The sequence below is a fragment of the Panthera onca genome, chromosome C2, assembly GCF_046562875.1.
Source record: "Panthera onca isolate mPanOnc1 chromosome C2, mPanOnc1 haplotype 2, whole genome shotgun sequence".
Lineage (NCBI taxonomy): Eukaryota > Metazoa > Chordata > Mammalia > Carnivora > Felidae > Panthera > Panthera onca.
Genome location: NC_138347.1, coordinates 134,554,188 through 134,581,414, shown reverse-complemented (window position 1 = coordinate 134,581,414; position 27,227 = coordinate 134,554,188). Strand labels below are relative to the sequence as shown.

Here is a 27,227-nt window from a genome sequence, read left to right as displayed (position 1 = left end):
TCTCCTATGGTGCTTAAAATAGGCAAAGGACAAGAAAGGAAGTTTTTAAAAAGAAATAAAGTGACTCAAAAGCATGACAGATTTTCACTTTCACTAATGATACAAATGCACATTAAAATAAAAATGAAGCATGACTTTCTCTTATGAATGGAGTGTTGAGAGTAAGACATTTTCACGGAATGGTGGTAGGAATGCATTTCTTCTAGTATGCAGTTGGAGTGCTTATCTCATCTGGTGTCCTTAGCCACTAGCCCTTCCTGGCAGAAGGTGGGTGGGGGCCGGTGGCGGGAAGCAATGCTGCAGGGCTGAACTGGAAGGTCTCCTGTTTGAGGCAGTTAGGAAGGTGTCCTTGCCTTGGTCACTCTTCTGGAAAACTCTGCGGAAGATACTGCACAGTCAGGTTTGTTTTTTTTAACTGTAGGTGTGCAGTAGGTTGCATTACTGGCCCAAAGAGCATGGTTGTCAAGGCTGTCCTTTCTCAAAACGAGTAGGGTCTGGCCAGTGACAGTTGCACGTATAGGAGGCTGATGGAGGCTTGTAAAGGCTTTCTTTTGAGGAAGTCGCACTGAAGAGCTTGCCAGGGTTTCAGCTTTGATAATAAAATTTAAATTGTAAGTATATTGTGGCATTATGAACTCAGAAATTTCATAAAGCTGTGCTCAGTAGCCTCAACTGTTGACGAATGGTTCTTGATGTTTAGCTTGGTACAAGATGCAGGGAATGTAGGTCTACTTTCTTTATTCAAACTCAGTAAATGGTTTGGGACAATTAATTTCCAATTGTTTCCCAGTAGAGCAGATTTACTTGTATATTAATGAGGCACAGGTGTTAGGCCCCTGGTGTCTGCGTGCCTGGGAGGCATATTTCAGTTGTTTATCTACTCAGCCATAGGTACTGCAAGGTACTCAAGCTTGCCTTTAACAGTTTTTACAGTGAGGCTTTTTAATTTTTTGATGTTTTTTTTCAAATTTGCCTGCACCTGTTAAAATTTTAAAACTGATCATGTAGAAAGAAGTTGCAGAGATTTCAATAGTAAATAGCACTAAAAGTTAAAGAAAGTAGTCTTCTATTATATTTAACTCCCCAGCCTGACACTAAAGAGAAATGGGTTCATTTAAACAGATATTTCATGTGAGAAGCCAATATAATCAACACTACCCTTTCTGTTGTGTATTTTTGGAGCAGGTATATCTTTGTCAGTGGCTAAAGCCGTCATATATTTATATTAATATTCATTTTTTTCTTGTTTCACTGAACTGCACTACCAACATTTTAGACGAAATGGAATAGCCTCCATAGACATTATGAATTTCAGTAGCTGGCATAATTATAGCGATCTACATATTCATTAAATCTACAGAAGAACTGTGTCCAAAAAGACAGCCATGCATTCAGAAACAGTACACAACTAAATATATACGTTTTAAAAGTTGCATTTCTTAGACTTATTTAAAATTAATTTCCTGTAGCACTCCTCTCCAAGCAGAGAATTTTAACAAAGGGATCCCCATGCTTTTGGTTTCTTGCATATAGGAAAGAATGGGAAGAACTATTTGTAAACAACAATTACTTGGCAACAATAAGGCAGAAGGGGATTAATGGGCAGCTGAGAAGCAGCAGGTTCCGCAGCATTTGCTGGAAGGTAAGAAGAAAATATTTATTTACAGTTTGTGGTTGCAGTATATCAACACATTACCTGATGCCCTGGGAGATTACCCATGCAGGGGATCACTGAATTTTCCAGGAGACTTCACTCTCGATTTTTTGGCCATCCATGTTTATCTTTCATAGGACATTTACTAATAAGGTTGAACCACCTTAGTCTCGAATAACTGGTACAGTAAAGGAGTCATTTGAAATAACTATTCTTTCATCTCATTTGATGGTGTGGAATTCAAAGCAACACCTTTACGTTCCCCAGAGGGTTTGGCAGACATCCTTGAAGGTGGGCAGGAGTAGAGGCGGTTTCACTTTCAGGTTCCTGTTGTATCCAGTGCCTGCCTTCATTGAGGCACCTTCCCTTTTCACTTCAGGAGCAGCAGATGGAAAAGATTTTTCTTCTTTCTCTCTTTCTTTCTTTCCTTTCGTTTCTTTCCTAGAAACACAAAGCAAAGGGCAGCAAGAAAGAGAAGTAGAAGAAAATTAGGTCAGTCTTTTAAGAGAAAGGGCCACTGATCACCAAAACTAGTAATCATCTGTAGTTCTCTTTTTAATTACTTGGAAATATTGTCCCTTTTTGTTCTCTCAAAATGAATTAATGCAGGTTTAGACTTATTTCTGAAATGACTTCTACTGAAAGTTTTTTAGGTTTTATCTGCATAAATTAAGCATACAGAGTCTGTGCAAGTAAAGACAGTAAGAAACACATGATGTATTAGACAGTTTTAGATTTAATAATTTAGATTTAATAATTAAAATACATTTTTCTTCTGTTAGATGCAGGCAGTAAAGGCAGGAGACCCGCTGCTAGAATATTTGTATACAAATATTTGTGCCCCACCCCCCATTCCTTGTTGTTTAACTTTCAGTATCATTCGTTTGCTAAAAATAAACTCAAATCTAGATTTATTTTAATGTTGTATTAAACTAAATTAAATCAAATTTGTCTTTTTAAGAATGCTTGTTATTTTCATATGCTGATTGCCAGTTGCAGATTCCATTTCTGCTGTAAAAGGAATCACTTCATTTCTCAAGCTGTGCCCTCAGGTGTTTCTTCTCTGTCCTTTACCTGCCTGTTTTAAGACAAATCTTAAACCTTGAGATTAATGATGGGACTTTGTGTCTGTCAATAGCCCATTAACATAAGAATTTAAATGGGAATTATACTTGAACCTCAATGAATTCTTCTTGTTCATTTTTAATATAAATTTGGAGGGGAGGTTGATTGAATTTTGTGGTGTAGCTTTTGCGATCTTGTTTTTTTGGCCTTTGTTCACTTTTTAAATTACCCAAATATATATATTTCTTAAACATTCCCAAATATACTTTATTCGGAATTGGAATGATATGAATATGAAATACAATGAATATGAATATCTCTTTCAGTTTTCAGGTGACTCTGTTTGGCATAGTTTTACATGTTACTTGTTATGATTTTTACAAAATTTGCTTTTTTTTTTTTTTTTCTCGACAGCTATTTCTTTGTGTTCTTCCTCAAGATAAAAGTCAGTGGATAAGTAGAATTAAAGAATTAAGAGCATGGTATAGCAACGTTAAAGAAATAGTAAGTTGTACTTTAATTAATATAATTGTTTTCTTATGTATGCTTTCAAGTCCACATCAGTCCAACTCTGATCTTTGTGTGTGTTTTCTTTTTTTCTTTGCCAGCACATCACAAACCCGAGAAAGGTTGTTGGCCAGCAAGACTTGATGATCAATAATCCTCTTTCACAGGACGAAGGGGTAAAGTTCATCTTTATTCATATCTCAACTTCTTTTGCCCATAAGAATATGCTTATCAGTCACCATGAAAGCAATGTTATTTCGTGCCCACTAATTGTTTGTTTTTTACTCTGTATACCATATGACCTAAAACCTGATGGAAATTATTCCATACTGTATTCATCCTGTGTTATAGGAAGTTTATGATGTATTACTGTGGAATGGCACTATGGAGGAGAAGTCTCAGGGGACCACAAGAACTCAGAGTAAAACCAAAGAGCATAAAGAGGAGGATAGAACTGTTTTGTCAAGCTTGTAGTGGGCAGTGGGGAGGCTAGGAAAGCCTCTCTTTATGATAACTTGATGGACTCACTTGGTGATAGATAGGGCTCACGTGGTGGACTAATCCAAGAGGAAAAGTAACTATTCAGAAGTTTTTAAAGAGGGGTGCCTGGCTGGCTTAGTCAGCTAAGTATCTGACTTCGGCTCGGATTATGATCTCGCTGCCCTTGAGTTTGAGCCCCACGTCGGGCCGTGTGCTGACGGCTCAGAGCCTGGAGCCTGCTTCAGATTCTGTGTCTCTTTCTCTCTCTGCCCCTCCCTGGCTTATGCTCTGTCTCTCTCAAAAATAAATAAACATTAAAAATTAAAAAAAAAAAGTTTTTAAAGATAATGAAAAAGATCAGCCTGTCTCCACTCATATTCCAGTGAAGACTAAGAATAATTACTGCTTTAGAGGTACTGTGTATCTTCTTTGGTTACTGCTCTTAATTCCTATTTCCCTGCTAACAGAAAATATTTTCCAGCTAATATCCTAATATTAGTGTTTCTTTTTTTCCCTGATACATGTAGTTGTTACAACATAGTCTATAGGAGAGCTACATAAAATATTAAGTAAGTTTTAAAACTTTACTTAAATTCACATTTTAAAAAGTATCTAAACATCTATTTGGTCATAAAACCAAGCTTTGTAGAAAAACTCCTGTGTCTTTCTTAGTGCATTGGGAGTTCAAGTGAGGTTCAAGTTGAGACCATTTGGTCCATGGCCCTGCTGTAACCCAAGCAGACCTCTTTGTTTTTGTAAGGGAAGTAGTGGATGTATGGCAGTAAAGCTATCATTCATTTTATATAGACGATACAAAAATTTTAAATATACATACTATACTGTATATATATATATCACTGGAAAAATTGATGTTAGTATAAGAATGTGTTTCTGAGATTAGTTTTTAATATTTTTATTCCAATTTCAGGTTTCCTTTGCAATGTGAAATGATAACTCAGAGAAGGATAAATTTGATCACTTAAATTATTAAATGATATCATAAAAGTCAAGCAAAGGTGTGGGATTATTTTAAATAGGTTGTTTTCCTTATTTCAGAGTCTTTGGAACAAATTCTTTCAAGATAAAGAACTTCGATCGATGATTGAACAAGATGTCAAAAGAACGTATGTAGAACTTTCAGTGATACAAATTGATGTTATCTCTTTGTAACTTGGGCAAAATACAAAATCCATAGAGAAGCTCTAATTAAATGCAGTATTTTCCTTGTGTTAAAAACAAAGTTTTTTGGGCCATTTTTGGTAGTAACGATTATTTTCTATTCTTAAAATACAGTTTCCTTTTTTTTAAAAATAAATTAAAATATTGATATCTTAAAATAATATTTAATCCACTTTTCACTTTTCAACAATTTTGAAGTCATGCGCTCTGATTAAGGTTATATTATGTTGTCATAGTACAAGTATTCTTAGACAAATTTGTCTCTTGCTTTACACCTTTGAATCCCTTTCTAACCAAATTACTTTTTAAATGACAACTATTATTTTTACCCTCCTTATTTCTCTCTCAAAGTCATTCAGGTTTGCAAACAAACTCTTCTCCCAGTCTACTTAGTATTTCCCTCGTGAAAGAGTTGTTTACGTAGCACATAGTTAATATCTGTAACTTTTATATATTAGACTTCATTTTTCTGGATCATGTAGTGGGAAGTACATGGAATTTGTGTCGAAAGGTCCTAAGATAAGTTCTAGCAACACACGGTATAATCTTAGGCAGATTACTTTCAACTAACGTCTTTCCTCCTCAGTGTCCTTTTCTGTAAAATGGGAATAATAGTTAACCGCCTCAAAGGACTGTTGTAGATTAATAAGCGTAGTATTTTGATGCGTTTACACTTTAAACTGTAAGCAATTACATAAATGTTAGTAAATTTGATTTAACCAGCGGGATCTAGGACACGCCACGTATTTGCAGAGTCATGGATATCCCTAGTGCCTTCTTCCCGGTCGTTCTGCAGCTTCGCACATCTACCCCACTGCTAGTTCAGTTCCTGCTAGACCTATTACACAACAAGGTCAAGGCCTCTGGTTCTCTGACATTCATCTCTTTCTAGGTCCCAAACACAGAATAATCAGATGACATAGACTGCTATTAAGATTATACTACATATTGGACAAATCAAATTTTCTATTTTAAAGTGAAAATCAGTGGAGGGGTGCCTGGCTGGCTCAGTCAATAGAGCATGCAACTCTTGATCTTAGGGTTGTGGGTTCAAGCCCCACGTTGGGCCTAGAGCTTACTTGAAAGAAAGAAAGGAAGTTAGGAAGGAAGGAAAGAAGAAAGGAAGAAAAGAAGGAAGCAAGAAAGGAAGGAAGAAAGAATGAATGAACAAACGTTCAGAGTATGACAGAACTGTATGTAACTGGCAATGGTGGCAGGTTGGGGAGTGAGAGGTATGGGATCATTTTGATGAGCTGAGTTATCTAGTTAACCAAGGAGTAACCGATAATAGGGAAACTACTCTCAGAGGAGCTGGGTGGCAATGCTTGACCTCTAGTATGTAGTTTCAGAAAGTAGAATGCCATTATACTGGTGCTCAGAAGACATTCAAATATTTGTTAGAAAAAACAAAAGAATGAATTTCCTCACCAATAGTTTAAGTAACTGTATAATCAGTGGCAATAAAGCAGACCTCTTAAAAACAAAATGCATGGTATATATTGCTGACCACACAGTAAAGGTATCCCTTTTTTAAAACATCGGTAGGCAGTTATCTTAGAAACTTTGACATCTTCAGCTTAAAGTGGCTAATAAGAAGGATTATGACCAATCTTTCTACTGTTACCAAATGAAAAGAGGCACCATGGCACTGAGCAGAAGCACACACTCAGAGGCCCTGCCGGCCACATTGGCTAAAAGACAAAACAAACAAAGAGAAGGGCAAAATAAAGCTCAGACAGCCAAACCACATAGGAAGTGGCACTGAGAGCCTGTTGATCATTTTGGTTACTTAGCACAAACATTTCTGCTTTGCTGTGTGAGAAAGTGTTACTTCTTGAAAACTGTGTTCTTGGAACTATTTTTTTTTTAATTTTTTTTTAATTAATGTTTTTTTTATTTATTTTTGAGAGAGAGAGAGGGTGTGTGAGCAGGGGAAGGGCAGAGAGAGAGGGAGACACAGAATCTGAAGCAGGCTCCAGGCTCCAAGCTGACAGCACAGGGCCCGACGCGGGGCTCGAACTCATGAACCGTGAGATCATGACCTCAGCCGAAGTCGATGCTTAACCGACTGAGCCACCCAGGCGCCCCAAGAACTATTTGGTTTTATATCTTCTGTGTATTTTTCATATAAAACTGGGCGTGTGTGTGTGTATAACACATATATGGCTGACTTTTTTTCTTATAATTGGTCTCCACTGGTACATTTTAATTCAGTTTGCAATCCTGAGATTCAGGGACGGCAGTCAGGAGACCTTATATAGTTCACAGCATAGAATGGAGGGGGTTGCACATCTTCCCCAGAAGCCTTTCCCATGGTTCTCCTCCACATTTAGAGTAAGTAAGTCTCCTTGCCATCTCTGTATGAATTCTATGGCAAATGACTTAGCTTGTAAGGTAAGACTGTCAATCTCACTTTAAGCCACCAAATTGCCTAATGATAAAAGCCAAATAGCTTGAATAATTACACTACTTTAGGTAATACACTCTTTTTATAAGGCACCACATGATCTAAAATCCAAGGTTTTCAATCCAGTGTGTAAAGCACCTCATTATGCCATAGGGGAAGAAAGGAAGAAATACAGCTCAGTGAATGTTATGTAGTGTTACTCATTCACTAGCATCTGCGATAAGAATTCTGTCTCTTGGAATGTATGTTTACTGAATGTCTGCTATGTTCCAGGCTTATCCTTTGCATTGTGGGAACAGAGTGGCAGATAAGACAGACAAGGTCCTGCTTTCATGGGATATATATTTTAGTGTTGGAGGGATGGGGGTGGGGTGAGACAATCAGCATGTATAGATAAAGAAGATGATTGTGGAGGGTGGTAATTGCTGTGAAGAAATAAAGCAGGGTGATAGGATAGTTAGAGGGATGGCTGTTTTAGGAACAGTGACTAGAAAAGGCATCTTTGAGAAGATGACATTTGAGCTGAGATGTGAAAAATTTTTAAAAGCCAGCCCTGTGAAGATCTAGGGAAAGAATATTCCAGGCAGAGAGAACAGTTAGTGCAAAGTCCCTTCATGAAAATATTTTGAGAAACTGAAGGGGGGCAGGTATGGCCGGAAGCAAGCGATGTAAGAGGGGAAATCTGTGAGAAAGCAGATGCCGGTCAAGCAGTCCTGCAGGCCACAGTAAGGAGTTTGGATTTCATTGCAGTTGCAATGAGAAGCCATTGGAGGATATTGAGCAGAGGTGTGATATCTAAAAAAATCATGTGCTGCTGTACAGTGGGGTGAATAGAGATCCACAGGGAAGCTGGGAAAATAGCTAGGAGTCTTGTGGTACCCCAAGTTAAGTAGTGTTAGTGACTTAGACTAAAGGTGTAATAATAAAGATGGTTAGGAGTAGATAGATTGAGGATATGCAGTTTATATTTGTAAATATGGGTTAGGATGTCATTATATGTAGATTTCTCATGTTCAGTCAATTCCCTTCCATTTTTACTGCCCTGTGTGAGGTCCTTTTTTACCTCTTTCCTAGAGTCTCTCACTTGTTTAGTTTTCTCTTCAGATTCATTCTCTTTGTCCTCTAGTCGAATCCATGTGTTCCAGCCTTATTTTCTCAAAGCACACTTGGAGTCATGCTACTTGCCTAATCTAAAGCCTTCTGTGACTCTTCGTGGTCTGCGCAAGAATGGACTTCCCCAGACCCCCTAACACACAGACGGTTCTCTTTTAGGGTTTTCCAGCTCTCTGTTACCGATGTCTAGTTTAACTCTATTGCGGTCTGAGAGCAGACTTTGCATGATTTTCCCTCTGCCAAATTGCTTAAGGTGTGTTTTGTGGTCCAGAATGTGGTCTCTCTTGGTGAATGTTCCCTGTGAGTTTGAGAAGATTGTGTATTCTGCTGTTGGTGGTGGAAGAAGTACATAGATATTAGTATATTCAGTAGATTTATGATGTTGAGCTCACCTATATCCTTCTGACTTTCTGCCTGCCAGATCTGTCCATTTCTGACGGAGGGTGTTGAACTTGCTAACCATGATAGTGGATTTTTAAATTTCTCATTGCAGTTTTACTAGTTTTTGCTTCACACAGTTTGATGCTCTCTTGTTTAGTGCATGCATGTTAAGGATTGATATGTCTTCTTGGAGAACTGACCCCTTTATTGTTAGCTAATGCCCCTTTAAAAAAAATCTTCCAATTAGTGTTGGCATGATATATTTTTCTTCATTTATTTACTTTCAATCTAAATGTGTCTTTATATTTAAAGTTTATTTATTTTGAGAGAGAGCAAGAGCGTGCATGTGCACACATAGGGGAGGGGCAGAGAGAGAGAGAGGGAGAGAGAGAGAGAGAGAGAGAGAGAGAGAGAGAGAGAGAGAATCCCAAGCAGGCTCTGCACTGTCAGCCCAGGGCCCTGATGTGGGGCTCTATTCCATGAACCGTGAGATCATGACTTGAGCCGAATTCAAGAGTTGCTTAACCGACTGAGCCACCTAGGCACCCCTGAATGTGTGTTTATACTTAAAAGTGGGTTCCGTCTGGGCAGCATATATAGTCGGGTCCTGTTTTTGATCAACTTTGACAATCTCTTCTAGTTGGCGCATTTAGACCATTGACATCTAAAGTGATTATTGATACACTTGGATTATTATCTATCATATTTGTTACTCTTTTCTATTTGTTACCTTGTTCTTTGTCTTTGTTCTTTGTACCTTGTTCTTTGTTACCTTGTTCTTGTCCTGTTATTGTCTTCCACCCTTTTTCTACCTTTCGAAGTTTTAATTGAGCATTTTGTATTATTTCATTTTCTTTCCTTTCTTAGCATACCAGTTGTACTTCTTTTACTTTTTTTAGTGGTTGCCTTAAATTTTGCAATTTGCATTTGAGGTGATCCAAATCCACCTTCAAATAACACTATACCACTTCACCAACAGTGTGAGTACTTTAACAGAGTAATCTTAATTCCTTCCTCCTATCCTTTGTAACATCGCTGTTATTCATTTCATTTATATATAAGCATATTCATACCTATGTTTGTATATATACACACATATAAGCATACATGGTTGAATACATCGTTGGTATTATTATGTTAAACAACTGGTACCTGTTATATCAATTGAGAATAAGAAAACTAAAAGTTTTTACTTATTCCTTCTTCTGTTCTTCCTTTATATTTTTTGATTTTCTGTAGTTGGAAGATGATATGCCTAGGCACAGCTCTTTGGCATTTACCCTGCCTAGTGTCCTCTGACCTTCCTGGATCTGTGGTTTTGTGTCTGACATTCATTTGGGGAATTCCTCTGTCATTATTGCTTCAAATGTTTCTTCTTTTGTTGTTCTGCATCTGTTTCTAATTCTCTCCACCTCCTTAGATGAGACAGGATAGTTAAAGTGGACTGGAGTTGGGTATTTCCCTTCCCCTAGGTCAGTTAGGGTCTAATAATACCCCAGCAGATTAGGCTCTGGGTAACTGGTTTTCCCTGAAGGCTGATTTTGTTTAGAACAGAGTGCTATGTTCAGAATGGCTCCTTCTCCCTATCCCCCTCTTCCTGTGGGAAGCCGAGGGGATCTTTTTGTTTACTGTGGAAGCCTGGTCAAGCTCTTGGAGGTGTTTGGGCGGGTGGGGGGCTTCCTATTGTCAGGTCCCTTGGAGTATTTAACTCAGAGTTGTCCACCCCAGCAGTTGGTTAAGTATAGTTCAGGTTTTCCTATCCTGCACTGGTTCCTGCCAAGGGTTTTGCTTATGAGTTGTGCTCTGATTAACTTGTGACTGCCCATGTTTGCCTGTCTGTTTGCCCTGTGTCCTCCCCTCTCTTACAGATCCAAGAAGAGTTGTTGGTTTTTCAGTCTGCTCGGCTTTTTACTTGTTCTTAGGATGGAGTAGTGATGTTCAGGTTCCTTAGATGCAGAACCAGAAACCTGAAGTCCTTCTACAGTTCTGTTTTAGACCAGTGCTCTAGCATTATTGCATTATTTCCTGAATGGGTTTTGTGCTTTCCATTTTCCATGCTTCGCATTACTTGGTTCTCCTCTGCTGGAATGCTGCTCCTTCTCATTGCTCCCTTTTGGATTCCTGAAACTTCATTTTTAAAGGCCTGGGTTCATCATCACCCTGTTCATGAAGTATTTTCCAGTCTTTACAATTGGAAATAATTTGTGTCTATTCTGTGTTGTAGTAGAACTTCTTAATAACATTTTGATGACATGACTTAATTTTGTTGAGTCCTATATTTACTTAGACCTGCCAGTGTATTCAATCTGCCAGTGTATTCAGTACTTTTATATTAACCTCCTCAGGGTGCCAGGCACTGGAGATGCCAAGATAAATATGGCATGGACCCTTAAGAATCTCAAAGTCTAATAGAGAAAGCAGCCACACAAAAGTTACAGTGCAATATAACTGGTGCTGTAATCGAAACAGTATGTATGAGAGCTCTGGCGTTAGCCCAGGTCTCCTCTTTCAAACCTACCGGTAGCCCCTTAGAGGGCATGGACCTAATCTTGTTTTTGTGCCACCTGCAGAGTCAAGCTGATGCTTACTAAAGGCTCATTGATTGTGAATCTTATCACTGATGATCAGTATTGCTCAATTTTAGTAGTAACAATCTTTAACATTCTTAGTCTTCAGAGACATAAGTATGCTTTAAAAAAAATATTGTTATTAGCCTTCTAGTCCAAGTTTAAACAAGATAATTTCATCTCGTAAGCTGTGTTGTTGCCATCATTATTGAATTTGTTTGATCTGAATATGTCACTGTATTAAAATATTATCTCCTCTTCAACTAGTTTTAATATTCCTTTATTCTACTAACCCTTTTTTGCCTCAAAGCGTTTTGTATTCATTTCAATTAATTGTTCCTTATCTCAACCTAATGAGGTTGTTACTGTTCTCATTTTTATTACTGAAAAAACTGATAATCAAAAGGTAAATCAAGAAGCTTCCAATTTACAGCGTTTCTAATTCAGAGCTTGAATCGTCCATTCTGAACCAATTTTGCCATGCTTCAAAGGCTGTAACATTGAATGAAATACAGTATTATTTAAAATGATGGGAAATATTGAATTCAGAATAAAATATCCCTTCTGCATTAGATGCCAAAGAAGTCTGTTATTTGGTCTATCAAGGTCTATGCTGAAAGTGTATTTGTAGTGTATATAATATCGTTTTCAAGTTAACATATTTATAAGCTATTGCCAAATAGTATCATTTCTTCTTCGGCTGCTTTCTTCCTTTCTCTTGAATTAAAAGATTAAAATTCTTTAACTATCACCGCTATAATTTTGAGTGTATTTAAAGTTTATCTGATTGCCTGTTGGATATAGTAGTGAGCATCTTCAAGTTTTGGTCTTTTATGTTGCCGGTTACTGTAGGGTTACTGCAATAGCACCTCAGGCAGTTAGACTCAGCACTTCATTACATTCTCCACGATATGGTTAGATCTTCAAGAATTCAACTTTCTTGGGGCGCCTGGGTGGCTCAGTCAGTTAAGCATCTGACTTTGGCTCAGGTCAGGATCTCTCCATTCCTGAGTTTGAGCCCTGCATTGGGCTCTGTGCTGTCAGCTCCTAGCCTGGAGCCTGTTTCAGATTCTGTATCTCCCTCTCTCTCTCTTCCCCTCCCCGACTTGTGTCTGTCTCTCACTCTCAAAAATAAACATTAAAGAAAAATTTAGAAAAAATTTTTTTCTAATTTAAAAAAGAATTCGACTTTCACATTTTAGTGCTTCCTTTTGGTTATAGTTTATGTATGGATCAAGCTTTAGACGCAAATGTATATAAGTAGACTTTATCCTCTCAGTATTTTTTATGTTGTAATTTAATATTTTGCGGATTCATCCATAATTGCTAAAATTCCCTTTTTAAAACTGTAGACATGTGGTGTCCACTTTGGTAGCCACCAGGCACATGCAGCTATATAAATTTAAATTAAGTGAAATTAAAACTTAAATCTTCATACACAATAGTCGTATTTCAAGTACTGATGGCTGTTGGATGTGACAACACAGATGTAGAACATTTCTGCCATAAAAAGTTTTACTGGACGGTGTTGCATAGCTAATTCATTGCTACATATTTGTGTATGATAGGAATGTCTGCATTTTATTTTTTATTCATGGTGAATTTTTAGACATGGTCTCTGTTAAATACTTTTATTTCCTTCCTCTGCCATTAGGAGTACCTCCATGAATTTTTACCATACACAAGTCTCATCTGAATTTTTGGTTGAATTTACTTATCACCTTACATTGTAGTGGGCAGCTTGAAATTAGACTACTCGAAAATTGTTCCTATATTAACGACACACAGAAGTGATTTTACAAAGTGAATTTGTTGGTTTTTAAATTTTTTCTTAAAGACCATCTTCTCCAAAGTTCCCATTTTGAGAAAAATAACTGCCAGTCCTCTGGTCTGACATTGATCACTGCACGTTACAAAGTTAAGATTCCTAAATGCTGGTCTCTTTTATACAGTTTCCTCTAAGCCCATTTTTTACTTAAATAAAAAAAAAAAAAATTCCTTAGGGGAATGAAGATCTTACAAGCAGTTTCAGAGCAGAATTGATTTTGGTTTGTGTTAATGCAGACAATCTGCCCAGTGTTAAAATGTTAAAGAGAAAAAAAAAAAAAAAAAACACAAGCTGCCATATTCGTGTGATCACACCAAAATAGCAGCTTGTATTTATATTTTCAGTCTCCTCGAGGTGGACTGCAGGCACACATGAATGAGTGGATGTAGTTGGTGTTGTGTTGTGATTTTATTTAATGCAGGCAAAGTACATGCTTGTGCATGCACGACCAGCCCTCACATATGCACTTGTTCACAGCCGGGGAAGTGGAAACTACAACACAAGCCGCTCTCTAAGAGTTGTCGGCAACCTGTGTGTGTGTTTCTTAAATATTAAAGAGGGGAAAAACAGATTTTCAGGAATACGAGAAACCATTCTCCTTGTCAAATGGCCTGTAGTCCTGCCTCATTTGACAACATTTAAGGTAAAAACAAAATATTTTATTGTTATTATAGTTGCATATACATATTTAGAAGTCTGTGTTTTCCTTTACCGCTCCTGTTTTTAGCATGTATCTTTCCCATTTCTGTTTCATTTAGGCGTGCAGATTCTTACCACACATTTATTCTAATTTATGGGATTTTTTTTTTTTTAATTTGAAAACAATTCTTTAGTACTTGAGTGAAAACGTTAGATGTATTTGCTGCAGGTCGCACCATCATCGTGCTTTGGTCAGCATCCTGATGCCCCTAACCTTTGGACTCCGGGAGCAGTGCTACGTGCAGCAGCAGTTACAGATCTAGCACCACGGGCTCTTGACCACAAACGGTTTTGCTTTTGAGGTCCTCCTTGTCTTACATTGAGCCAGTTTTTTCAGCACTGTCTGTGGTTGTGGGTTCACATACTAATCGTCAGAGGGTTCAGAAGTCAAGTCTGGTGGGTGGTCAAGAAATAGTTCATCCTAAAATATTCCTACTAGGCACAACCTGTTTAGTAAGCGTAACGTAATCTTTTCAGAACTTAAATGCGGGTTCAGAATTGAAGCTCCATTGGTACTTTAGGGGTAGATGCTTTGAATTGCTTTAAAATGTTTTAATTATTGAAAAGCTGCAAAATCAAGTCTGTATTTTCAGTTGTGACAGACTCTTACATGTAAAGTGCACACATCTATCCACCTGTATATTTTTTTCCTAATTTTTCACCTTTATGGTGTAAGTAGAAAGTTCTTTATTTTTGTTTTTTTGAGGCAGGGAGGCAGTGAGGTAGAGGGCTTGCTATGTAACTTAGAGCACTGGAGAACTAGACAGAAACTGTGATGAAAATGTCTATTTAGATAGTGACACCTACCATCTCCTGAAACTCCAGCCCTACTCGCCTTTTCCCCACTATGCGTTCTTTCATATTTCCTGTCCTCTAACCCTTCTGCTTCATCATCTCACTTGTGTGGTGATTTCAAATCCCTACCTTCCATCTAAGACTCTCAGAGATTTTCTGCTATCCTCTTGGGCTGGATTCTGCCTGTTGTCATCACAACAGATTTCTACCTTTCCCCCCCGCCCTTTCCTTTTTAAAATCAGTGTTCACCTTCAGTTTATGGCCTGTGAAAACTTTACGTTGCTCTTGTCTTTATTAATTGCAGAAACAATGACACAACTCTGGCCCGACCTTTCTTAGGCTTCACCTTCCCACCTCCAGTCCCTGAGTCCATAGATTTCATTTTTTATCTCTCATTGGCTTGTTTATAGGTTTGTGGGTTCAGTAACTCATTCAACAAATACTACTTGGGAAATTACTGTGTCCTAGCTGCTGTCCTAGGAGTTGAAGGCCCTGATAAAGAAAATAATGCCTGTTTTGTTCTTTTACCGGTCATGTACATTTCATTGTAATTATCTTTCTTTAAAAATATCTGTCACGGGGCGCCTGGGTGGCGCAGTCGGTTAAGCGTCCGACTTCAGCCAGGTCACGATCTCGCGGTCTGTGAGTTCGAGCCCCGCGTCAGGCTCTGGGCTGATGGCTCGGAGCCTGGAGCCTGTTTCCGATTCTGTGTCTCCCTCTCTCTCTGCCCCTCCCCCGTTCATGCTCTGTCTCTCTCTGTCCCAAAAATAAATAAAAAACGTTGAAAAAAAAAATTTAAAAAAATAAAAAAATAAAAAAAAAATAAAAATATCTGTCAGATGTCTATTATCTGTACTAGATTTTCTTGAGTGCTTAGTTCTTATGCTTTGTATCTTATATTTTGTATGTTTCTTGAGTGCTTCGTTCTTATGCTTTGTATCTGGCTCTCATAATAGGCATTTGTGTTATCGGTAGTCCCCTAATTAAATCTTTTTATTTTGCAAATCTGGAAAGTTGGAACTAAGAAAAAATAGGACTTAGGAAAGTATAATTTGTTAATGGCCAAAATGGAAATAATACCTAGGACTCCTAGTCTTTCCATACCTGTGTAATATTTTATGTTAATGTTGTTTGCCTAGACTTAACACTTTCTCAATTCAAGAAACATTAAGTGAATACCTTTTATATGCAGAGCACTCTGTGGAGCGAACAGGAGATGGAAACATAGGTGAGTTATTATAAATCTTCCTCAGAAAGAGGTGGAGATTAAATCAATGCAGTTTGTACCCTCTGGGCGTATATACTCTAATGCAGAGTTCCTCAAGGCTGGGAGCACTGACCTTCTGGGCCAATTCTTTGTTGTGAGAGGCACTCATGCATGGTGTGGGACGTGCAGCACCATCCCTGACCTCTCACTGCTGAAGGCTCTGTAAGGCCTGGTGTTAAATCTTTATAGGGCCTCAGGGCGTCCTGTCTCACAGAAGGGTTCTCTGAGGCACCACTTTAGAGCTTTCTGAGTTCTTAACAAAAGATTTTACACTGACTCCCTCGGTTTCATCTTTAGACCTTTTTTTTTTTGTTTTTAAACTGTGTTTTAGATTTGATCTTTGCCCAGAAGCACTTTCTTTTTTTTTTTTTTTTTTTTTTTTTTTTTTTTTTTTTTTTTTTTTATTTATTTATTTATTTTTGGGACAGAGAGAGACAGAGCATGAACGGGGGAGGGGCAGAGAGAGAGGGAGACACAGAATCTGAAACAGGCTCCAGGCTCCGAGCCATCAGCCCAGAGCCTGACGCGGGGCTCGAACTCACGGACCGCGAGATCGTGACCTGGCTGAAGTCGGACGCTTAACCGACTGTGCCACCCAGGCGCCCCGAGAAGCACTTTCTTAATGTTAGCATTATTTGCTGGATAAAGAGGCTGAGAATAAGAAGTTTTATTTTCAAACCCAGCAAGTCCTAGAACCTTTATGTTTAGCAATTCTTTCTTTTGCTTCTCTCCTCTTTCATTCTACCACAAGCAACAAATATAAATCAAGCAGCACCTTCAACACTCTGCCTGGATAGCTCCTTAGCTAGGTTACCCAGTTTATGTGGTACATTTTCAATTTTCCATATAACTAGAGGCTGCCGTGTTGCTGCTACATAATAAGGAACCTTCTTCCTCCATTTTTCCTATAATTTTTTCCTTACTTTCATTTAAGCTTCACTGGAAGGCTCCTCATGGGCTCTCTTTTGCTAGCAGCCTTTTTCACAACCTTTAGTCTTTCACTGGTGCTATATCCAAAGTCCTTCCAGCTTCTGTCCAATCCCGTAGACACTCCTACTATGTATTTTATAGTTTTTTAATAACATCCCAGAATCAGGTATCAAAACCTATATTAGTTATCAATTGCTGCATAATATGTCAACCAAAACCTAGTGACTTGAAACAATGATCATTTATTTCATAGTTGCTGCACGTAAGCAATTTAGAACAGCTTAGCCAGAAGGTTCTGGGTTGGGAGTCTCATGAGTTTGCAGCCAGATATCAAGTGGAGCTGCAGCCATCTGAAGGCTTGACTAAGGCTGGGGGATCCATATTGGTTCCTCTCCATGTGGATCTTTCCATGAGACTGCTTAAGTGTCTTTCTCCAGAGAAGACTTCTCCCAGAGCAAGCAATCCACGAAGGAGGATGTTCTAAAGAATTTTCAGATGTCTTTTTAAAGCCATTGCACTCCACGGGTAGCTTCCCAGGCCTTCTGGATGGCCTTTTTCCTCCTATCCACATGGAAGAGGAAATGTGCATGGGGCCTGACTGAAGTGGACGTGACGGTTGAATTTTGTGGTCAGTCATACATCATTTCCACTCTCCTTTCATTGGTTAGCACTCAGTCACATGTCTACAGCTAAACTGAGAAAGAAGCTGGGAAATTAAATCCAGCTGTGTGCCTGGAAAGACGAGAAAGCAGATTTGGTTGAGTAAGGAAAGTGGTGCAATCATCAACCAAAACACGAAGCACAGGAAGAAAAAGTATGCCTGCTTTCATTCTGTGTGAAATTGCTCCTCTTCATGGTTTTTGCTTGATTTTCCACTTTTTCTCTAATAAAACAATAAACCAGAAGAAGGTATTATCGTTATTTTGGTGTTTAATAGTATTCGAGGGAGTTTCCATCAGCTCATTTTAAATTTTGGATGAATGCTTGTTTTGAAATTCTGTTCTTGAAGTATGGGCATAACACCAGTTATTGTTCCTTCAAGTCCTTCTGTGCTTCTCTGTCCTACTGCATGATTATAAACCTTCACCAAGGGCTTTATTTTTTCCCCTGGGGCATCTTATTGAATACTTGCATCTTCAGTAATTCATCTGGGCCCAATGCTTTGTCTGTTTTAATACTTCTAATTACCTAATTATGTACTATAATGTGGTGACAAAGCCCTTTATCATTTCACTCTTTTCTTAACCCTTTTTTTGCTTAGAAAATACATATATTTTTTTGTCTTTTTGTTGTCTGAGGAACTCTTCATTATAGATTGCCCAGAAACTTGCCTGGCTTCTCTTTATTGTCTCTGTGTAATATGACAGACAATTGATTGCCCTGTTGAGTGTCTTTCTACTTATCTTACATCAGCCACCTGGGTTCCTGGTTATTGGGGCTTGAAAGCTGGTGTGTAGCTGTTCCTCCTCCCTCACTTGATTCCTTCCCATATACTGCAGTCACATGAGAAGATACCCAAAAGGCATGTAGAATAGTCTGGTTGCTGTAAGTTACTTTTGTGACAGAATTAGTGACTTTTCTGTCATTCATGGATCTTAGATGTCCACAACAAGTATCCACAAACTAATGTAATGGGAGTCAACAGGATTTTTCAAAATTTTGCTGACCTTACTTGATTGAGGATAAGTAAGTATTGATGAAGGGAAATTTTTCATTATATATGGGTTTTACGTAATAAAGGAGGATAAAATGATAGAATTATAGTTTCACTATTTACAATCTCTAATGAATTAATAGGTCTAGGCAATGATCACCAATCGTTGCTAGCATCATAAAAAGAAATAAGCTGATATGTGCATCCTGATGGAGGTACGCAGTACAAGCAGTACGAGAGATCTATTGCTGCATCGTAAACCACCCCGAAGCTTAAAACAACAGCACTTACTTTGTTGATGAATCTAGTACGTGGGCAGGGCTGAGCCGGAGCGTTTGACTCTGTTCCACATGGTGTTGGCCAGACCTGCTTAAAAGTTAGGGGCTGGAATCGTTCGAAGGCTTGTTCACTCCCCTGTTTGGCTATTGAAGTTGGCTCTCAGGGGAGGCCTTCTCTGCAGCTGTGACCAGAACACCTCCACAAGGCCCTCCCACGTAGCTACTTGACTTAGGAGCAGCATGGTGTCTGAGTTCCAAGGATAGGTCCAGACAGAGAGCCAGACAGAAGTTGTGTGACAGCATCACTTTGTGAGAAGCTAGTCACTAGGGTCAGTACATATTCAAATGGAGAAGAGTTCGATTCCTCCACCTTTTCATAAGAGAAGTGTCAAAAAATTTGTTAACATGTATGAAAACCATCAATACCACCCATGAAGAATTTTGTTGAAAATTGAACTTGAATTTGATGAAGTCTGTAGACCTAACTACCAGTTTATAAGATATATAGGAGGAGGAGGAGACGTGTTAAATAACAAGATAGAGGAACAATAAGTAAAATTCAGAATGTGGGAAGTTTCTACAGGATAAGTAACCTGGCTTCTTTAACAAATACATTGGAGAGAGAGAGAGACAGTCAGTGGAGGGTGGGGGGAGGGGAATAAATCTATAAAGTAAAAAAAATCTAAAGAGATACATCAACAAATTGTAGTGTGTGGACATTTCTTGGATTGTGACTTTGAACAAACTGAAAAAAATTAGGGAAATTTGCACATTGCCTGGATATTTGATTTAATTAATGGATTATTACTTTTATGAGTTGTGGTATCAGAATGGTATGTGGTTATGTGTTTAGAAAGCCCTTGTCTTTTAGAGATACATACTGTGGTATTTATAGATGTGGCATCTCAGATTTGTTTCAAAATGCAGAATTGAGGGAGGAATATATATGAAACAAGAGTTGATTGGCAATGAAACTGAGTGATGGATATATCAAGTCTACTATGGTCTGTTTTCTAGAAATGTTTGAGTTTTCTATAATAAAAGGTCTTTTAAGTCTTACAGTGAAAACTAGAGTGCCTGCAAATTTTGGGTTATTTCAAAATGCAGAACAAAACACACACACCAAAGTTTTATATCTCTTGGTATTAATTTTCAGTATGTAAAATTTGTCTGATTATAAGTTCCTTTACACATCTTGAGAGAGAAACTGCTTTATTTTAAATTTGATCACTTAAGTTAGAACTGAAATACTTTTTTTCATCAAGAAAACTCTTAGAGTCCCTTGGAGACCCCTCATTTCTCAGGCCTCTGGCTTGGGGTGTCCCCGTTCCCCTCGGTGGGACACCTGGCTCCCATCTTGGCCTTCCCTCCCTGGCTAGGGGGTGGAGGCGATGGGCCTGGGACGGCCAAGCCTGGCCGGGTTGACCCTTGGACCTTGTAGAGCTTCCAAGGCCCTCCTGGTGATTCAGGAATCCTGGGTGTTGGTCCAGGCTCTGAGGTGTGAGGGATTGATTCCTCCATGCCCCGCCCCACCATTTGAGTTCTGGGTAGGATGGCTACTATGGACATCAGGTTGGAGTGGGGCTTGTGCCCCCGTGCCCCAAGGTGGCCTAGAGACCTCCCAGGTGGAGGGCGAGTGGGGAGCTGGGGTGGAGAGAAACTCCAGTGGCGGGGGGGCCTCCCCCAGCCCTGCGCTGCCCCACCTGGGGCTGTGAAGCCAGAAAAGGAGAAGCTGGAGTAAAACCCTGAAGAATCCCAGGACATCAGAGCTCTGCAGAAAGACCTGTAATGATTCGCCAAGCTCCTGAAACAGAAGAGGATCGCTCCGGGAAGTATTTAGGCCGATGTGGGGCTCACCCTGAGGGCTCTCTTTGGGAAGGTGTTTAGCCAAATGACCGTCTGTTGTTTTGAGGCTCTGCAGCTCAGTTTTAAGAACTTGTAATCCGTGTCCTGTGCTGCAGAAGTAGGAGGACGAAGCTGACAATCATGAAAATCTGCAGGAGATAGGCAGAGCAGAGGCCCTTGTGCAGGCTCCAAAGAGTAAGTGAACAAGTATGAAGAACTGAGGGACAGTCAACCTGGAGGACGTGCTCCTGCAGTTCCCGAAACCCACCCTGCGGCAGATGAGCCACACAGCCCGGCAGCTTGAGCTGGAGAGGGATGTGCTCCGAGTGTGTTTCTGCAACCCTCGCCAGAAGGGCAAACGACCAAGCAGTGACTGTTCGCTGGGAGAAGATCCTGAGGCTGCCGGGTCCCCTTTCTCAGGGGCACCGGCATGCTTTCTTCTGGCACCAGGGCCACATTTTGGTACCCCAGGCTACAGGGGCCCTCACTTCACTACCCTGTACTCCTCATTTCCTTTCCCTCTGTGTCTGTCACCACCCTGGGCTCTCCCATGCATTCAAACTGTGGTGCCTGCCCTTCCCAGAAATGGGGGTGGGGGTGGGGGACTAGGAAGATAACCCGGGGTTTGTACCAGGGCTTTGGGATTACATTCTACATTCACTGAGAATGGATTTGGGAACACAAAGGGTGTGTGGGTAGAGGGTTTGGGGGGGAACTGGTTGGAGGGAAGGTAAAGTTCAAGGATGCTCTTGTTTTTAATCCTCACATCACTCATCACTTTGTTCTTCTTTTTTTTTTAACATTTATATATTTTTGAGACACAGAGTGAGACAGAGCACAGGAGGGGCGGGGGTGTGGGGTCGGTACACAGAACCCAAAGCGGGCTCCAGGCTCTGAACTGTCAGCACAGAGCCCGACGTGGGGCTCGAACTCACCGACCGTGAGATCGTGACCTGAGCCGAAGTCAGATGCTTAAACTGACTGAGCCACCCAGGCACCCCTCTCATCACTTTGTTTTTATTTTATGTATTTTTTTTTAAATTTTTTTTTCAACGTTTTTTATTTATTTTTGGGACAGAGAGAGACAGAGCATGAACGGGGGAGGGTCAGAGAGAGAGGAAGACACAGAATCGGAAATAGGCTCCAGGCTCCGAGCCATCAGCCCAGAGCCTGACGCGGGGCTCGAACTCACGGACCGCGAGATCGTGACCTGGCTGAAGTCGGACGCTTAACCGACTGCGCCACCCAGGCGCCCCATCACTTTGTTTTTAAAGAAGTCTGGGATACAGTTAAAAAAAAAATTTTTTTTTTTAGGCAATATTGTCTAAATTTCATCATGGAATAATTTACTATGACTTTCTCTTTGGTTTTATCTATACCAGAGTTCCACTCTCACTTATTTCTATTTCCTTCCCATTTCCTGGCCAGATTTGGAAATTACTTCTCTTGGACTTCCATTTTCTGATAATAACATAACTTAGGCTCAGTCCCTATTTAGTGTGAATTTTTTTCCCTTTTATTTGCTTATCAGATATTTGGCTTGAACTAATCTATAAACTTCTACGGTTTTAATTCTTTTTTTTTTTTTTTAATGTTTATTTATTTTAGAGACAGAGAGACAGAGCACAAGCAGGGTCAGGGCAGAGCGAGAGGGAGACAGAATCTGAAACAGGCTCCAGGCTCTGAGCTGTCAGCGCAGAGCCTGATGCGGGGCTTGAACTCACGAACCGCGAGATCATGAGCTGAGCTGAAGCCGGACGCTCAACTGACTGAGCCACCCAGGCGCCCCTACAGTTTTAATTCTTAAGTTGTTTTTTCTACCTCATCTTTACTGAAGTTACTACCATTTCTTTTTTTTTTTTTTTTTCCCCATGATAAAAGGCCCACCTTGAGCCTGTATTCTGTGATTTTTATTATTGTTTCAAAAGTAAATTTGCCTTTCCAATGATATTTGGGTTAGAATGGTATTCAAGTTGCTTTCCTATCCTGATCAACACCAGGTGGCATGGGGTAAAAGAAAGCATAGAAGTGTAATGAATGGCAGGGAAGCTATTTTGAAACGGTTTTAAACCATATCATCAAAAACTGATTATTACTATTCCTAGAAAAGCTACTCACTGTACTTTTCTCCCTCTTATTTCTGATTCCTATAGATGGTATGTTATGTCTTCTGGTTTGAAGCCTGACAATAAAACAATCAAATATTTGTTGTGGGAGATATATTACTATTCAGATGTATTCATCAGCCTTTTGAGCTAGGTTCTTCTTGGTAACTCTGAACTCATGGAATTTTACCTAAATATGTTTATCTGGCCTATTTATAATTGATGAGTGAAGCGGATGGAAAGTACTGCTCCCCTAACTACCCAGTAATGTGGGGGCAGGTATTAATCATGGTGTCTCAGAATCCTTACCTGTGACCTTCTGAGTTAGACTAGATAATCTCCGAAGACTTATTGAGCTTAAATCTTCTCTGAATAGAAGTTCTTTTTCTTTTTCGAACTTCTTAAATAGCATAAACTTTTATATCTTTTAAAAAACTTTTCTGTATCTCTCTACGTTACTTATTTGGTGCTATGAAACCATCAGAATCTAGAGAACAAGTCACACTTTTCTGAAAAAGAGGGTATCGCGAAACTTCATAAATTGGCACTTTAGGATTGTAGATCGTGTGCTGTTGCGTAGATAGGCTGTGTCTGCCTAATACACATTTTTAGTTGATTGGGTATTTGCTAAAAGTGGGTAATTTAAATTATCTACCTGCAATTTAATTCTTGTAGCTCTCTTGTTTTTAATCTTGCAAGTGGTTAGTATGCATTTAAATGAAACTATGAATCGGTATGTAATATAATTTACATTTTTAGTAGTTAGGTATTAAACTCTTACTATATAGTTCATAGGTATTTGTTACAAAGTGAGTTTTTAGTACTTTCTTGCAAAATCACTTCAGATTGCATCAGCTACACAGAATGTGGTTGTGCCATTGTGTATGGTAAATTTCCAAAGATGAGTTAAGGGAGGGGACATGCAAAATCGGGAAGCCATATGGTCTAAATCATGGGGCAGGAAGCCTACTTTGAAGACATGGCTGGGATGGTAACTAGGCTTACTGTGGTGATCATTTCACAGTATGTATAAATACTGTATGATTATGTTTTACACCTGAAACTAATACAATGTTGTATGTCAATTATACCTCAAATTAAAAAACAAAGACAGGGCAGATTTAAGTCCTCTAATGAGGAAGAAGGGGAAATAATTTCACTTCTCAGAAGGATTAATCTGTTTTTACCTTAGTGACTTAAGTTTTCCCAAGAAATTTCTCTTTAGCAATTTATTTTAACTACTTACATGTCTTTCATCCTGATTACTTTAATTTGGGATATTTGACTTCTGTCCCACAGAAGTCATTTAAAAAGTGCTTGTGTTTCTTGCCTACATCCGTGCATTTGACACCTTTCTGGAAGCCCTGTGGCTTTTATGAAATAACATTCTTGCCCTGAATCTACTTTCAGGTTAAGTTTTCTCTTCTTTAGGAGCTAAGGTCACTTGCACCTAGTCACACTTCCTTGCCCGAGTAGGCACTGTCCAGAGGGGTCATCAAATTCAGATTTAGGCAGGGATGTAAGGAAATCTTGCTCCCCCCCATGGGTTTGTTTTATTACTGGCATCTAAAATAGAGGCTTCCTTTCTGCAAGAAAGAAAACCAAATATATGTGTCTGGGGACAATTGCACATCAAAGGGAATTTCAAGCAAAAGTCACACAAACGGATGAAGATAAGACAGGCTTTAATTTATTATAAAAACTAGGACCGAAAATGAGATGCTTCACAAACCACTAGTGGAGTTAACCCAGGAACCCAGCCTGGACTGGGGAGAAAGTTGTAACTCTCACAGGGAGGCAGAAAAGGATCAGGATGAAGCATAAAACAGCTGAAGTCTCCTGGAAAAGGCAGTAAGCCATTATAATATGAAGTAAAACAACCAGTTCTGCTCTTTAGAGGAGGCATTAAGGAGTATTTTTCTGTCTTGATGATGCCCTGTGCCTCCATATCTTGGGTACTCTTCCTCTTCAGCCTCTCTCCTGTCCCTCTTCTGCTCTAGTTCCAAAGCCACCTAATTCACTTCTTTATCACCTGAAGTACCAGTACTCAGAGACTAATGATCACCTCTATTCCTGCACATTTACTGCTTGCCAGGCACTGTTCCTGGTGCTTTAATGTTATCTCATCGTGGTCACAAGATCAGCATTATTATTCCCACTTAATAGGTGAGGCAGTTAAGCAATCACTTACTCAAGATTATATACGTAGTAGTTAGTTATGCAACCTGAATTTGAACGCAGGCTTTTCTTCTCAGGTTTGTTATTTCTCCCCTTCGCTTCATTATAATGCCCTCTTGTTCCTTCCTGTAATCTCTCCTCCTTCAAGGCTTATTCCCACTTAAAGTTACTCAGATACTGTTTTCTTTGTTACTTAGATATTCAGAAATGTAGAGTCACTCGGTTGTTTGTCTTCGTTTGTAAATTCAGCATTCAGAGCTCTTTCCGGACCTGCCCACCTCTTCTGTCTTGTTGTCCTTCTCTCAGCTGGCAGTGCTTCATGGAAGTACTTTTCTTTCTCATTACTGATTACCATACTGTGCTGTACACGTGGAATACTCACTGCCTTGTGTGCCTTCATCTGTCCTTCTGATCTGCTTCTCTTTCCCACTGATAGTCCATCTTCCTCCTCTCCTACAAATCTTTGTTCAAATCTTTTGTGCTTGAACCTATTTGACTGTTAACTCCTAGGTGATGTAATTTCTTCCCTTATATATTCATTGTGTATTATTGCTACGTATTTGTTCTTTGGAGTGTGCGGTTGTATATTCTTTCATTAAAAACAACAGTGTAAGCTCCTTTCAAGGGGATACTGTGCCCTTTTCCTGTTTGACATTACCTCAGAGCACCTGGCAGAGGTTTTGATCCAGAGAACATTTAAACAATACTGACTGGCTTGTTCCATTTGAAGTCTACATTTTAATCAGACAAAACTAACAGGGTGGTCATGTATAATAATTTAAATCCTGATATTTGCATTAAAAAAAAGATACTGATTTCTTCAAAAAGCTGATACATCCAAAATTACATTCTAGTCCTAAAAACCAAATGGGCCCAAACCCTAAATATCCAGGCTAGGATTCATTTTGCTTAAGAACTGTTGTAGCCACTGTGTGAGGACTTGAAGCATATGGAGACATTTGAAATATTTAGGTGTTGAAAGGTATCGTTTCCCTCTGTATCATTTCTCATCCTTTGTTCCTTAACATTGTCAGTCTCACCAGTGGCGTAAGTTAGTTGCATGGCAAATACACACTTGTACTAACACATAAAGTAACCCTTGATGCCTCTTAGAGATGAGAGTTTGAGGGTATTTCTTGGAATTGTGCTAGTCAGTTTTAATCCTGTGTTTTCTTTCTTCAGGTTTCCTGAAATGCAGTTTTTCCAACAAGAAAATGTGAGAAAAATTCTTACAGATGTTCTTTTCTGTTATGCTAGAGAAAACGAGCAGTTGCTTTATAAACAGGTAATGAAAATATCGTACAGGTGGCATCCATTGACTCAAAATTTTCTATACAGCTTGACAAATGATAGAGCAATAATGTAGCCTTTATTGTATCCAAAGTTGTATCATAATAGTAAAGCAATCAGAGAGCTGCTTGTCAGCTGCATGGTGAAAAAAGTAAGCTCATTGAAGCACATATGCTTCTTCCTTATTATAAGACATTCTACCAAATTGTCTTCTGTAAGGCGTTCAATCTTTTCTTTCAACTTTTGGGAGTTTGTTTATAAACAGCACCTTTGAAGCCAATCTAGTAATAAAACTTTTCAGAATTGCATATATAAATAGTGTTTATAAATATGTGACCTGCCGTGTAAAAAATAATCAAGTGTCCTTCCACTCTTTAAAAGTTACTGGTAATACGACTTCAGAAAGTTCCTGTAAATTTTTGGAAATTTATGATACTCTTTGTTATCCAGGTATCTGATTCATCCCCCATTAGTAAAGGAAAGAAGATTGTTGGATTATGTTTTGCTCTCACTGAAATGTGAATTAGTTATTTAATATATAAAGAAGTATCTAGGTTTGTACTTAAGCTGATGGTGTTCCAATAAAAATACACGAAGTTGGATATTTTTATGTATTCTCAAAATGTATAGTAAGTGGGAAGTCAAACCAAATTAATAAATTCCCTAGCAGTCAAAAGTTATGATGTATGTTGAACTGGTAATCACTTAACTTTAGTGTAATAAAACAGAAAACACTGTATGATTAGAGCAATGTATCTATTTAAAAATTAAAAAAAAAAATTTTTTAATGTTTATTTTTAAGAGGGAGAGACAGGGCACAAACAGGGGAGAGGCGGAGACAGAGGGAGACACAGAATCCGAAACAGGCTCCAGGCTCTGAGCTGTCAACACAGAGCTCGATGCGGGGCTCGAACCCACAAACCATGATGAGATCATGACCTGAGCCAGAGTCGGATGCCTAACTGACTGAGCCACCCAGGCGCCCCTAAATATTTTTTTTTAATT

General features: G+C 39.0%; 1 protein-coding gene and 1 pseudogene across 9 annotated transcripts in view; both read left to right on the top strand.

Moving 5' to 3' along the window:
- TBC1D5 (TBC1 domain family member 5) overlaps nucleotides 1-27,227 on the top strand; it is a 535,872-nt gene that overhangs the window by 289,549 nt on the left and 219,096 nt on the right. For 7 of the 9 annotated variants that reach the window (XM_078432387.2, XM_078432389.2, XM_078432388.2 and 4 more), the window contains 6 exons: nucleotides 1,534-1,642; nucleotides 3,134-3,223; nucleotides 3,328-3,402; nucleotides 4,763-4,830; nucleotides 15,868-15,903; nucleotides 26,115-26,217. In XM_078432387.2, coding sequence (XP_078288513.2) covers nucleotides 1,534-1,642; nucleotides 3,134-3,223; nucleotides 3,328-3,402; nucleotides 4,763-4,830; nucleotides 15,868-15,903; nucleotides 26,115-26,217 — 481 coding nt within the window. The remainder of the gene's footprint in view (nucleotides 1-1,533; nucleotides 1,643-3,133; nucleotides 3,224-3,327; nucleotides 3,403-4,762; nucleotides 4,831-15,867; nucleotides 15,904-26,114; nucleotides 26,218-27,227) is intronic. The other 2 variants (XM_078432392.2, XM_078432394.2) reach the window with 1 other exon arrangement.
- Nucleotides 18,724-21,663, top strand: LOC132684097 (POU domain, class 5, transcription factor 1 pseudogene; annotated as a pseudogene).